Here is a 14115-nt window from a genome sequence, read left to right as displayed (position 1 = left end):
TGTGGACACATTTGAACCTTACATAACGTTTAAACTGCACACACGTGCACACATACACACACACACACACATGCACGCATGCACGCACACACACACACACACACACATGGTCAATAAAAAACCTGTCTGCGCCCTCTGTTGTAAAGATTTATTGAAAAGTATAGTTTTGCTTGGTTTTCTACATTGACTCGTTGACATGATTCTGTCCTGTTACTGCTCAACCACCAAACACTTATTGAATTGAGTTGAAGTTAACTGTATAGAGACAGTTACAGTAAATGTAACAGTGTGACACTTTATTATCCCTGGGAGCAAATCCCCCTCTGAAGTACCCTGCTTCCGCAGGATGCTTGCAGAGACACGTCCTCCAGTAGGACAGTCTCTGTAATGACAAAATCCCCCAACTGCCACAGTTGTACATTTTTTTCCTACTCTGATAGTGACTTCTTTTGTGAAGCTTTTTGTTGTAGTGCAAAAAAGTTAAAAAAAATTTTTGTCCTGAGGCCATTGTGGCTAATACCCAGTAGCCAACACTTTTGTTTGCCAACTAGATTCTTGGAGCAGAGTAGGATGGAGATGGGTGGTCACCTGTCAAAGTGGCCGGTATCTGGGGCATCCGGGTAGCGTAGCGGTCTATTCTGTTGCTTACCAACATGGGGACCAGCGGCTCAAATCCCTATGTTACCTCCGGCTTGGTCGGGTGTCCCTACAGACACAATTGGCCATGTCCGCAGTTGGGAATCCAGCTGTGGGTATGTGTCCTGGTCGCTGAACAAGCACCTCCTGTGGTTGGTCGGGGTGCCTGTTCAGGTGGGGAGGGGGAACTGGGCGGAATAGCGTGATCCTCCCACGCTCTACGTCCCCCTGGTGAAACTCCTCACTGTCAGGTGAAAAGAAGCGGCTGGCGACTCCACATGTATTGGAGGAGGCGTGTGGTAGTCTGCAGCCCTCCCCAGATCGGCAGAGCGGGTGGAGTAGTGACCGGGACAGCTCGGAGAGTGGGGTAATTGGCCAAATGCAATTGGGGAGAAAAAGGGGGGAACCCCCCCCCAAAAAAAAGTATCTTAGATAAACTAAACAAACACAGACAAAATTTACCACCATATGACTGGTGGCTTCTAGTAATTTCCTGCACAACTGTGAGGCCATTAACAAAAGTAAAAGTGTATTGCAACACTAAAGAGCAGAATATTTTGAATATGCAGTCAATCTAATGTTTATGTAGAGGCAATAGGCTGCTGAAAACTTTTTTTAACAACGTTTACCATAATACAGAATATATCCACATACGGCCTTCAATATTTGGTATCAATATTGAGGTCAACAAGTAAAGGTACATGAAGAAAAATAGAAACACAAAGCTGGGGAGAACCAGGGAGCCACCTGTCGCTGTGGCCTCCATTTTTGTCGTTTTTAACTGGATAAGCATTTACAGTAAATCTGACCACCAGTTAGTGTCTTACAGCCACTTCAGTCAACTACAATTGGCTAACATGGGACTATCTTTCCTAAACACATTGCTCACAAAAAGGATTTTGTTTGATCGCTCTTATTTCTAAGTATGCATATCACCACAACAGTTAAGGAAAAACAGATCTACCACCAACTGAACGTTCTGATTACAAATCACAAGTGAAACTCTATTTATCCCCCCCCCCCCCCCAAAAAAGAAAAGGCATTTGACTTTTTTCTCACCTCAGAAATGCAGGGTGACATACAGGGCAGCATGTCTGCCACTGGGAGATACTCAGTATCTTACTCAATAACACTTCTGGAGAGTGGATGCTTACTGTTATGAGGGTTGAACCCAAAGCTCCTAAAGTAAAGGATTTTCTAACTCATCAGTGTGGCAATATGCGTGAAATATCTCTTTGAATATTAGCTAAGAATGTACATAGCTAACCCAAAGGCTCCTCTGATGAACTCTAGCACACTCACATGTGCACCAAGTAACAGATCCACCAGTAGACCTGCTCTTAGCATTTTCCCAGGGTGCCACTAGGAGGGGCTTGCACAGCCATAGAATGAATGTGGCGTGCTGCTATCCCATTCAGGGAAAAGAGGAAGACTGTGGTGATTTGGCACCAGAAGTTGAGGGTGAAGCCTGTTGGTGACACAGACCCTTGGAGCAGAACCACGAACACTACCACACTTAAGGCAGACATCACTGCCGCCACCAGCACCAGAGCCGACCCTAGGTACCACCGGCAGGCTGCGTCACGGCCCTTGCTCACTTGGGAAATCACCTGGAGCTCCAAGCCGAAGATGGCAGCTACCACCGCCGAACAGACTAGAAATCGACACAGGCCCAGACCCGTTTCCACCCCAGTGACCCCAGACTGTCTTAGGTGGGTGGTGCAGTCAGGCGGGTCTGGCTTTTGTTGATTTACCTCAACTCCATGCACACTAAAGGCCTCTTGGTCCTGCCCCACCACAATATCCCCAGTTGCTGTTAGGGCACCTTCAACCACCATTGTTCCCTCAGCCACATGTGCCTCCATAGTGCAGAAATGCCACAGGCCAAACGTGCGACCCCCTGTCGTCTGAAGCCAGATGCCATCACACACAGCCATGGAGGATAGGACAATGGCCATGGCTGTACACAGGATGATCAGACTGCGGACCAGGACCTCCAGAAAGTGAGGGCGGGATTTTCTTTCTGGGGAGGATGCTCCCTGGACCTACAGTAGATGACATGGAGGTGTCAAGAAACTGAAAAAGCTTAGCTGATAAAATGATGGAGAAAAGGTGGAAAAACTGGTGGAGAGAAGGTGTGTTTGTATACATTGGCATTATTTAATACCTCCACTTTTCCTGTGTGAACCAATGATTCACCCATAATCGTTCACAAGTCGGGTTCCAACACTGGCTGTTACTTTTCAATCTGTTTGTAAAAATGTATGTTCTCATACCAAATTAAATGTTCTTTCCAAATTCATAAAATGTTTGGCATCAAAGATTTCTTTCATATTCATACTTGTCCTTTGTTATTGTAACACCTGATTTTAGTTGGAATGGTGTAACTTATCGTTATACCTCAAAATGATGTCTATAAAGCCCCTCTTGAGAGAAAAGAGGGAAGGCTCCTATTCCAACAGAGAAGCAGATTGATGTCTCAGAGACAGAAAAATGAAAACCTTTCAGATTCAGAGTTTGAAGTCATATTGAAACAAGTGCATACTCAAAACGCATTTTATTTAGGTCTGTTAGCAGTTGTGTTACTGTTCCGGAAAAACAAAAAATCTGGATAGAAATAATAATGGCACCAGGGCTCAGGCTGTGTTCCCAGAGCCAGAAATATCTTGGCAGACAGAAACATTTTCTTACCACTCCCTTTCTCTTTGTTATGGCCTTCCTGTTGAAATCTGAAAGGCTGATTCTATAGTTTCCTTAAAATCTAACTAAAATCCTACGTTTCATCACTGCTTGACTAGTTCTGGCTTAGCAGGTCAGCTTTGTTGATGCTTAACCATAGCACCTCCTCACTGGGAGGGTCGTAGTCTCAATGCAAGGTTATGTTAGTGTTTCTAATAAGCAATAAACTCTAGTTCTTGCCAACTGGAAACACCCCTACGCTCTACTCCCTTCCCTGAAAAACCTTTGCACCCTTCCAAGCTGGTATCCAATTGTCTGCGTGGTTGATGTGATCACATGAGTCTGCCTGGTCTCCTTCTCTTTGTCCTCTGTTTTCAAGTCCAGATCTTGTGCTGCAGGTAGCGTGTAGCAGTGCAGTGATGGGGGTGATGAGACTTGTCTGCATTGTGTCCTCAGTTCCAATTGATCTCGGCCCTGACCTCTCGAGAGACTGTTGTCTGCTTTTAATTTTGTCTTTTGCTCATGAGTGATTCCTTGCCATTCGAGTCAGATATGCCTATGCATCACTCTCACTTGATATTATCTCTGCCTACCTACTGTGTGCAGGAGAGCTTTATTGTTTTATATTCGGAGGGCTCTGGCCCTCAGATGGTGACATTGTACGGGACGGCGCTGCTCTTTGGCGATGTGTGGGGAAGACGCCACATACTTTTGAATCAAGCGTTCACTTTTATTTTTGCATTGTTTTGTAATCAATAAGTACAGTTGTTACTAGATTCACTGTTTTGGAGCCAGACTTCATTAAAACCTCATTTAGAATCATACAGACAAAAACTTCACCGATTGCTTCAGTATTGAGAAACATACTGAATGAACATGCTGAATTGTCATGCTGGGCTTTGACACAGTCCAAGGGTCAATTTAAGCCTTAAATGATAAGGTGTATCTATCTCCAGGACATATCTAATTTGCAAAAAAAAAAAAAATCTCAGTATAGTGAAACATATCTTCATTTATTTTATGTTTATTCAAAGCTATTTTTCATTAGGAGAAGTCGAAATGATTTATGGAACTAATTTCTGAAGTTGCCGCAATACTTCCCAACTATCTTGTTTGTGCTAGTTATGATTGATAATTTGGTGCTTGGAAACTTAGTTATGATGTAACCTGCTTCAATTTTCTAGCGGCAGAGGCTAAACCTTGTGCATAACTTTCAGCTAGTTCAGGTATACTGTCAATCTTTCATTGACACTTTGACTTCAACTTGACTAAACGTCACACACAACGTCCCTTTATTCATTAACATCCTTTGAGAAATAGCCTCTACCCTTACCCCAAAAATGCAACTATGACAAAATCAGATATTCCTACATGTATAATTTATATGTGCTCAGGTGCTCTCATAAGATAAATGGACATTTTCCTGAACAAACTTGAGTCCCAAAAGTTTCATAAATACTAAAATTCTTGTCTAAACGTCTGTAGGCTATGGCAAATTTCCAAAAAAAACCGTCCATACATATAAATATGACCAAATGTTCAATACAAATCCAAGAGGCTCTGAGACGCCATGCTGAGGGGGTGGCAGCGAACCTTGACATAAGCCTACAGCACTTTGTAACATTGTTTTAGAAAAGTGCTATATGAATAGAGTTATTATTACACGTCTCAGGCCAAAGGCCACAGGAAGCAGACGATTGATCTTTGAGGTCAAGTGTATAAACCATTTAATAATAAAGCTGGATTCCGGATTCTTTCTCCATTAACAAAGGTTCAGGGCATCCTGGTAGCGTAGCGGTCTATTCTGTTGCCTACCAACACGGGGATCGCCAGTTCGAATCCCCATGTTACCTCCGGCTTGGTCGGGCTACAGACACAACTGGCCATGTCTGCGGGTGGGAAGCCAGATGTGGGTATGTGTCCTGGTCGGTGTGCCTGTTCGGGGGAGAGGGTGAACTGGGAGGAATAGCGTGACCCTCCCACTTGCTACGTCCACCCCTGGCGAAACTCCTCATTGTCAGGTGAAAAGAAGCGGCTGGCGACTCCACATGTATCAGAGGAGGCGTCTGCAGCCCTCTCCGGATCGACAGAGGGGGTGGAACAGCGTCTGGGACGGCTCGGAAAGAGTGGGGTAATTGGCCGGATACAATTGGGGAGGAAAATGGGGGAAAAAACGGGACCCCCCCCAAAAAACAACAACAAACAAACACTGAGGCCAATTACAGAATACTAACACTATACTAACACTGGTGCAGCGGCAAACACGTTCCTATGGTGAACTATGAGGACATTGTGGCGACACTTCTGTTGGACAGATAATCTACCAAACCTGCAGTCAATATTACAGTACAATACTGTTTCCATATAGTTTGGTTGGTACAAGCGTGGGAACTGTTTATTACTGAGCTGATGGCACACCAGCAACGATGGCTGCTAAACCTCTGTCGTTCCGGCTGATCGAGGGAGGAAAAGATTGGGGAAAATCACAGAATTCAGCTTTAACCCTAATGGACCTGTAGCAGCACGCCGAGTAGTGAAGTTCAAGTTCAAGGCAGAGAACATCAACAGCGGCTCGATTTATTCAAACAAACAGGAGGAGCACTTTCAAAGTTCTTTAAAGATATAGCCTGTGCATTATTTTATCCTGCTGTGTAAGGCATATTGTAACGCTGTTTAGAAAGGTGCGGTAACAAGCTTATATTATCATTATTACTACATTTTGACTTACAATTTACCCCCTCCCCTCAAAAAACAAAAACAAAACATTGTGAATCTGATCCCAAAGAATAAGGGAGCCTTTCTTGCTAACTGGTGTTTTCCATGTAACCCAATACCTGCTGCTTCGATATTCGCTTGTAGCACGAAACCCCTACCAACACTTACGGACTGCAGCCGATTAAGTTTTACGAAACAGCCGTGACATTTCCTCGCAAACGGTTGCAGCTAATGTTACAATTGGAGTAAACTTTTTGAATTGAAAACATCAAGCCATCCCAATTAGTCCTACACATTTGTATATGATCAGTTAAATTTAGTTAGGTTTACACTTACATTGACTGGAATTATCTGGTCATTCAGTGGGCCCAACTGGTCCTTAAGTTTTATTCTAATGCAAAGTCAACCATCTTACCTTGATACTAATGGCAGTCATTTCTGTCCTGAGCAGCGTCTCCCTCCGAAATGCGACGTGCTCAGATATCAAGTCAAAAGTTCAGCGGAAATGTGGGTCTTAAGTGTATGATTAACAAACACTGGAAGACAATCAGTGCCCCTTCATAGAGAATAGACTTCTGAAACAGCTCCTTCCTGTCCACCCTCGGCCAAGTCTTGGAGGAGGGTCTTGGAAAAAAAAAAAAGCCCTAAATCTGACACACTGGTTACCAGGGTAACGAGACCCGGGGCGGAGGCTGGATTTTAGGTTTCAGACTGCCAGAGAGTCACTGTTGTGAACAATAATGTAGTCAGTTCTGTGAAACCCTCAGAGGACCGTGTGAAACCGTCATAATGGTGACCGTTTCCCCCAACTATGTCCAATATGTGTGCCTTTGTATGAAACATATGTACAGTAAACAAACTGGATGCAGCCGCTGCCCGAGCTGGATCCATCATATCAACTTGTCTGTGACAGCACTGTGATAAGGCTAAACGTACGTTTCTTAACAACTTGATATTTAATAATGTTGCATCCGTTGACCTTTCTCACCCAAATCAAAAAAGGCCATAAAACTCAGCGAATACTAGAGGTAAGAAAAAAAATGAGGCTCATTGTACGAAAGTAACCCTTCCCTTACTGTGAATCATTCCCACACCCAAGTCAAGTTACAGTTAGACCATCACTGCAAGCTCTGAGTTTGCAAAACAAAATGTGTGTTAAATCAAGAGCGACAACTTTTTGTTTTTTCTCAAAACAAGAGGTCTGGCTTTTATATTCATAGGACAAGAGTTCAGTGACTGTACAATATTGTTTGCTGGTGGAGGACGGTTTCTGTCTTTCCAAAGGTGGTGCTCATTCCCCAAAATCTCTGCAGGACCACTTGGTGGTCCCCCCCGGGATTTCACATGCATTGCGCAACACAGTAGCACAGGGCACACTTGTCAGATTTAAGGCATTTCACATGGGCAAGCCGTGGGCTGACCGCAGTGCTGTTCATAGACAGCGTTTTTGCACAGACAGCAGTGGGTGACCAGGCAGTTCATGCTCATGTTACGACTAGATTCCATACTTCTCCTTCAGCTCCTCTACGAACTTGATATACTCGGTCATGGCATCCTCCTGGCTCTTTCCTGTTTAGAAACAAGAGACAAACGAAGAACGACAAATGGAAAATGATGATTAAAAAGAAGGCATTGAATAAGTCAAGAAAACGGGTAAAGCAAAATATGGTGAAGGAACAGTAAGGAAGCGTTGCTTCGCAGGGAAATGCTACAACAACGAAATCTAGCGAGATTAACTATGGCATTGTCCATCTAACATTCATTCTGCCCCTGAACGTGCCTTGACTATCTAGGCGCTGGCTGATGTGTTTAGCTGCACTCGTTATGAAAACTGGGGAGAAATATTAGGGCTGCAACGGTACAATGGGCCCACGGTTCATTAAGTATCATGGTTTTTGGGCCACAGAAGTGGTACAATTTTGGTATCTTTATATTTATGAAAAAAAAAAACAACAAAAACAAATGACCCTTTAAACAAACTATTTTGCCTATAGACAAATAAAACTTTCCATTCAAGGGCGTCTGGGAAGCATGGCGATCTATTCCGTTGCTTACCAACACAGGGATTAGTGGTTCGAATCCCTGTGTTCCCTCCGGCTTGGTCGGGCATCCCTACAGACACAATTAGCCATGTCTGTGGGTGGGAAGCCGGATGTGGGTATATGTTTTCTGGTCGCTTCACTAGCACCTCCTCTGGTTGGTTGGGGCGCCTGTTCGGGGGGGGGGGGGACTGGGGGGGAATAGCGTGATCCTCCCATGCGCTACATCCGCCGGGCCTAGCGAAACTCCTTACTGTCAGGTGAAAAGACGTGGCTGGTGACTCCACATGTATTGGAGGAGGCATGTGGTAGTCTGCAGCCCTCCGCGGCTCAGCAGTGGGGTGGAGCAGGGACCGGGACAGCTTGGAAAATAGGGTAATTGGCTGGACACCATTGGGGGGAAAAAAAAAAGGGGGGGTAAAAACCCTTTCCATTCAGAGAAATGGCATCATGACAGTCTAGGCCTGGTTTCTGTCTCTTATGCAAGAAATCAAGGGAAGCAAAATATTAAAATTAAAGTGCTTCTTGTCTTTGACAAACTGTAGGTGCTTTGGCTTACACACCTCCCCCCCCCTTCTCCCTAGTTGTATCCAGCCAATTATCCAACTCTTCTGAGCCGTCCCAGTCTCTGCTCCACCTCCTCTGCTGATATGGGGAGAGCTGCAGAATACCACATGCCTCCTCCGATACATGTGGAGTTGCCAGCCACTTCTTTTCCCCCGACAGTGAGGAGTTTCATCGGGGGGGGACATGTGCGTGGGAGGATCACAGTATTCCCCCCAGTTCCACCTCCCCCCTGAACAGGCACCCTGACCGACCAGAGGAGGCGCAAATGCAGCAACCAGGACACAGACCCACATCCAGGTTCCTACCTGCAGACATGGCCAATGGACCTATTGCTAAGCCCTGCCCCCCCTTAGTTACTGTTGCTAACTCGAACAAGGTACCCGGGCTGACCAGAGAGTTGTAACGGCAGCTATCGCTGTCAAAACTATATCCCATGAGGCTACATAACTTTTGGAGACAGAAGGACCTGATTTCGTCTAGAAGCCATCAAAAAGGACTTCACTATGCTACGGAGGGATATGTACAAAATTTAAAACTAGATATGGTGGGTGACAAGCTTAACTTGGAGGCGAGAATTTACAGATCACAATGCAAGAGAGAAAAGCCTCATCTCATGGTCATCACGATTGCAAATAACATCATCCAGGACCAGCATTGTTCGTGCACCGCAGGGTAAGATAAACGTTGAGTTGACTGTGTGGTCTGCCACACAGCTTAATCCACCGGAGACATTTGGCTCTGTCTTGTTTTGGTTTGGGAAATGAGATAAAATATACCCCATTGCCTATCCTCTCAGGATACCTCATATCAGTGTTGCATGTACCCCATGCACATCGTTTGACCATTTTTGTTCAACTTATATCCATAAAACATCACAAAAACCACGACTTCTGATGCAACTCTGATGCTACTTAATGGAGTCGTTAGCTCTAGATGTCCGAGTGAGCTCCCACGTGCATTTGGTACTACACTGCCATTGGCTCAGCTGCATTCGAGGGGCAGGACTGAGCGATAGGTCCATTGTGTCTGTAGGGCCACCCAACCAAGCCGGAGGTAAAACGGGGATTTGAACTGCCGATTCCCATGTTGGTAGGCAACAAATCGACTGCCATGCCACCTGGATGCCCTTGCCTTCTACATTTTAAGTAAACATGGTACATACTTGTATAGGCAATATGTAAAAAGTGCATAAAGTGCAACATCAAATGTGTGTCAATTCATTTTCAATGCCTTTCTTTTTTTTCTGAATTTCTCGCAAATTGTCGTTGGAGGGCAGCAGTGAGAGATTGTTGTGTATTAGCTAATGAGTCGACTCTCCTTGCTCCACCTGCAAGGGATACGGCTGGGTGATGGAGATGTAAATGAGAGATCATGTTAGAAGTGTTTCCACTTGAGTAGCCGACAGGGGCAAAGTGATGCTTGCAGACTGTACTTTGTTTACTGTCTTCTTACCGTCGTCATCATATTGAACGCCGAATCCAAAATGTTCCCACACAGCGGATTTGAAAGACAGCGGTACCTCTTCAAATTTGTTTCTTTGTCTCGCTAGCGCTCGCCATTGTCACATGGAGCTGAGAGAATATTTGTTTGTAGTCCCCCCCGTATTTGCATACAGAGCGCTGACAGGCTCCAGACATGTTCTACAGATCTGCATGTACAACGTACATGCAGTCTGCAGTGAAATAAGCAAATTTTAGAAATTATAGGAAAATGACAGGCATATCGTAATACCGCAGTTCACGTGTGCGTATTGAACCGTAGGGGGCATAATGAACAGGTCGACAACATATTGTGTACCATTGCATCCCTAGTAAATATGCATCCACATCATGGAACAACGCCACTTCTTGTTGCCCAAACTGTTGACTCAAAAATATGTTGCTTGCCGTTACATAGTTTGTCATTCATTTGTAAGATCAGAGTTTAGCAAGGACCAGGGTAGTTAGGTGGAGTGGTGGCAACACAGAAACTCTCTGTTCTTGCAATAATGGAAGCCTCATCTACACGGTACCTTTCATCTTCTCCCAGGCATCCCATTTGGCTTTCCCAGTGAAATCCAGCATCCCAGGGCGAGCTGCAGGGAAAGGTAAACACAGTATGAAATTTAAATCCGAGCGAATGAAAAAAACAAAACAAAAACCAAACAAACAAAACAACAGCTTTATGTCAGTTCTGCCCACAGTCTAAGGTCTTTGGCAATTCTGTCATGCTCATTTCCCAGGTTTAAAAATGGCAGTAAGCTGTGAGTTCAATAAGTCAGCATCTCACCAGTGTTGACATCACCCACAGTGGCCTGCTTGAACAGGGCATAGACCTTAAGCATCTCTGCATCTTCAGGCTTTGCTTTCAACTTCTTCACCTCATCAGCCGCCTTGTCAAAATTACCCTGCATAGGAGACAAAAATCAATATTATTGTAGAAGAAAACAGGAAATGTTGCTAAAAAAAGATGAAAAGACTGACTTAATTAGGTTGTCTGCTAATGCAGCAGATGTTATTCACATTTTCTATATTTATGCATGTCTCACATTAGCAAATGGGAGCAAATCTAATAAACAAGTCATTCAGAATTTTATAAAAAAAGAGAACACCAAAAAGATTGTTTTTTTATATTAATGTCTACCGTTTATTTTATTTCCCTTTTTTAAGGGTTATATCCAAATGTCAGTTAAGCACATCCAGTCAAATTCATGTTGGGCAAAAACTTTGCAAACAAAACTGATTTTGATTCTAAACACAAGTTGGATAATGGCTGCAAGAAAAAACAGACTGCTGTTAAGAGATGGCTGACAAGTTGAACTTTGTTCTGGGAGTGATAACTACACCAATCTGACACAGACTAGCCTGAAAGCCCCTGGCAAAGCCAACATATGGATGACCGGAAGAGCTGAGGGATACCATCGCCTTGGCCTCAAAATCTTTTCATTCTGAGTGAAAAGGGCTTTGCTCAATCTGGCCGAGAAATGAATCTCTGAAAAGAGCCATTAGACCCGAGCCAATACAGCCCTCTAAGTACAATGACCCCACTGATTCAGTTAACGTCACAATGCTTGTGCCACCCTGTACCAATTGTGAGTCAGTGGCATTAGCGGGTTAAGTAATTGAGGTCCAAAAAAAAAAAGTGTCGCAAAACATGGCTAAATTCAAGCTTTGGTAAACGCTGAGCCAGGTCTTCATCAAAGCCAACGCTTGCAAAACCTCCCGTTTGGGTGGTGGCCCAGAATAAGGCAAGAGACAGTATTGCACAAGACTGCAGATAGAAAGGTCTTTGCCCAGCTTTGTGCTAAGACGTTAAAATAAACGCATCTTGACTTTAGATCTTGTTATTCAGCTGCAGTAGCACCATGTGAGTGGGCTAGAGGCCAAAGTTTAACACAACAGTATTAACAACACAATACGATACGATAATGGTGCACAACAATGTTGTGCAACACTATAGAATTAAAAATCCCCAAAGCCAATCTACTGGGCTCTACAACATAAAACTAAGCTCCTTGGGCCTCGGGTAAGAGGGGGAGACATCGAGTTGCAGAGACACACATGGGCCAACTGCACTTGACAATATGGGTGTCACAGGCTTCTGCAGCCCTCCGCTCACCTACTGTTAAAGGGGAAGGGGGGTTCATTTTTGTATTTTTGAGGTTTTTATATCATTCTGAGACTTCCCAGTGGCGTTCCCGTTCCCTATGTATTCAAAGCATTTCGGATTTTAATAAACAGGGAAAACTACAGGATAATATAAAAAACCCCAAAAACACAAAAAAATTGACCCTCCCACCTTTAAAAAAAACTTCGCGAAAAGGCGTTTCAGGAAAAATGCACGAGGACTATGTAAAACGGTGACTACGAATCCGATCGAAGAAAAAGACCCACTTCCGATTTCTGGAGTGGGCTTGATTGTTCGCTACCTTCAGTAACCGACGTGGACCCTACGCGGCGCCGTGGAAACGCAGCGAGGGTCCTGCTCCGAACACGTTTAATGGATAATACCGTCGAGTTCAACGCAACCGCTTGACGTTACTTAATAACGGAGGCGGTATTTTGTATAACGGCACCGCAAATACCATCATAGCCTAAAAGCGCTGTAAAACGTCCAACCACCACACCCTACACGAAAAGGACTGACAATGCCCATCTCAGCACACTTCTGTCCACGAGAAATCCGTCCGCCGTGTTCACACATGAGTGCGGCGGCGCCAGGACTCGCCAGTCCTTTAGACGCATTGAGCCGTCGTTTAGGGAACAATAGACTTTTGTCACCATGCTTTTTAACAACGGTACCCGCGATCCAGCCAAGGGCACGTTTTTAGATGGGCTGCAGCTCCATAGGGTGCCAATCATTCTGCTTAGACGTAAAGCAAACTTCCGACCTGCTATATCCTGTTCAAAAATGGGAAATTAATAGGGCTAAATCATCTACATATCACAAATTGAATACGCACCTTAAGATCGGCCATTGTTACAAAACCCTTCGCAGCGAGGCCCACTTGCCGTTCGAAAGGACAGACAGCTCGAAGCGGTGCCACTCCGCCGTCGCCGATTATGCACACTCGACCGCAAGCGCTCCTTCCAAGCCATTGGCTGATTGGGAGAAAGACGTCACCTCTAGGCTAATCATTGGTTGGGGTGATAACGGCGACCAATCAAACCTCTGGTAGCAGGAACGCGAGGTCACTGACGGAATTTGGGGCGAAGGGGTTATGGCAGTGCGTCGGATTAGATTTTGAATTGAAACAATAGAAGCACCCATTCATTTTTATATCCTAATTAGAGTTTCTCCTCTGTCCACTTTGTGTACCCCTGAACTAACGACCCAGAGGTGTTTTGCTGTTATATGTCCATAGGGTGGATTGACTCTAGAAAGAGACACTCTACTATCATGTGCACTAAATTAAGAGTTGTGTTAAAACCTCAGAGGAAATGCTGCTGATTTATACGCTTTAACACATTCAGGTTGCGTTTCATTTTGCACCGGCTTTGACATTCTCTCTCTCTCTCTCTCTCTCTCTCTCTCTCTCTCTCTCTCTCTCTCTCTCTCTCTCTCTCTCTCTCTCTCTCTCTCTCTCTCTCTCTCTGTCTATCTTTACAGAGTGCCATGAAGTGAGTGGGAGATCAGACTGATCTCATATTCACAGATTATAAACATTACACGAAACCAATAAAACCGAGTGCCTGCCTCACAGCCAAACACATCATGACAATGGGTATGAAATTATGCAATGAAACAAGAAATTATTCTATGAGATGGAATCAGATTTGGCAAAGAAATCTAAGAAACAAGAGCAAAGGCAATATAGAAACGGGTTTTAGTGTTAACACGAGAATGTGCTGCAGTAGGCAGAGGGAGAAGACATGGAAAAAACGGGGAGGAGTTTAGGATGTCGAAGAGTTGTGCTCAGTTTAGGATGAAGTAATAGCATTGACTGTTGTTTTGACTGGGGAGTTTAGTCGGATGACGAGAGAACATGAATTAAAGCGTT

The 14115-nt window shown here is 44.5% G+C and overlaps 2 protein-coding genes across 2 annotated transcripts; both read right to left on the bottom strand.

The window, feature by feature from the left end:
• Positions 1-141: 141 nt before the first annotated feature.
• Positions 142-7082, bottom strand: tmem37 (transmembrane protein 37). The gene is made up of 2 exons (XM_056289141.1): positions 6446-7082; positions 142-2681 (listed from the first exon to the last, which is right to left on the bottom strand). The coding sequence occupies exons 1-2, from the start codon at positions 6464-6466 to the stop codon at positions 1977-1979; spliced, it is 726 nt and encodes a 241-aa protein (XP_056145116.1). The 5' UTR covers positions 6467-7082; the 3' UTR covers positions 142-1976.
• Positions 7083-7204: 122 nt separating this feature from the next.
• Positions 7205-13203, bottom strand: dbi (diazepam binding inhibitor (GABA receptor modulator, acyl-CoA binding protein)). The gene is made up of 4 exons (XM_056289142.1): positions 13078-13203; positions 10905-11022; positions 10648-10710; positions 7205-7599 (listed from the first exon to the last, which is right to left on the bottom strand). Exons 1-4 carry the CDS (start codon positions 13090-13092, stop codon positions 7526-7528), a joined length of 270 nt encoding a protein of 89 aa, XP_056145117.1. The 5' UTR covers positions 13093-13203; the 3' UTR covers positions 7205-7525.
• Positions 13204-14115: the final 912 nt, after the last annotated feature.

This window comes from Lampris incognitus, chromosome 11, assembly GCF_029633865.1.
Source record: "Lampris incognitus isolate fLamInc1 chromosome 11, fLamInc1.hap2, whole genome shotgun sequence".
Taxonomy (NCBI): domain Eukaryota; kingdom Metazoa; phylum Chordata; class Actinopteri; order Lampriformes; family Lampridae; genus Lampris; species Lampris incognitus.
Note: the sequence above shows the minus strand (reverse complement) of the source record. Positions and strands in the feature narration are given on the sequence as shown.

Bases quoted from the DNA above. Each gene is read 5' to 3' on its own strand.
- dbi (XM_056289142.1), bottom strand. The intron at 10,711-10,904 runs GTGAGATGCTGA...CTTTCCCTGCAG, and splicing joins TGTGGGTGATGTCAACACTG to CTCGCCCTGGGATGCTGGAT. The intron at 7,600-10,647 runs GTACCGTGTAGA...GTTTCTAAACAG, and splicing joins TGCCTGGGAGAAGATGAAAG to GAAAGAGCCAGGAGGATGCC.
- tmem37 (XM_056289141.1), bottom strand. From the start codon at position 6,466: ATGACTGCCATTAGTATCAAG. The intron at 2,682-6,445 runs GTAAGATGGTTG...CATCTACTGTAG, and splicing joins TGACTGCCATTAGTATCAAG to GTCCAGGGAGCATCCTCCCC.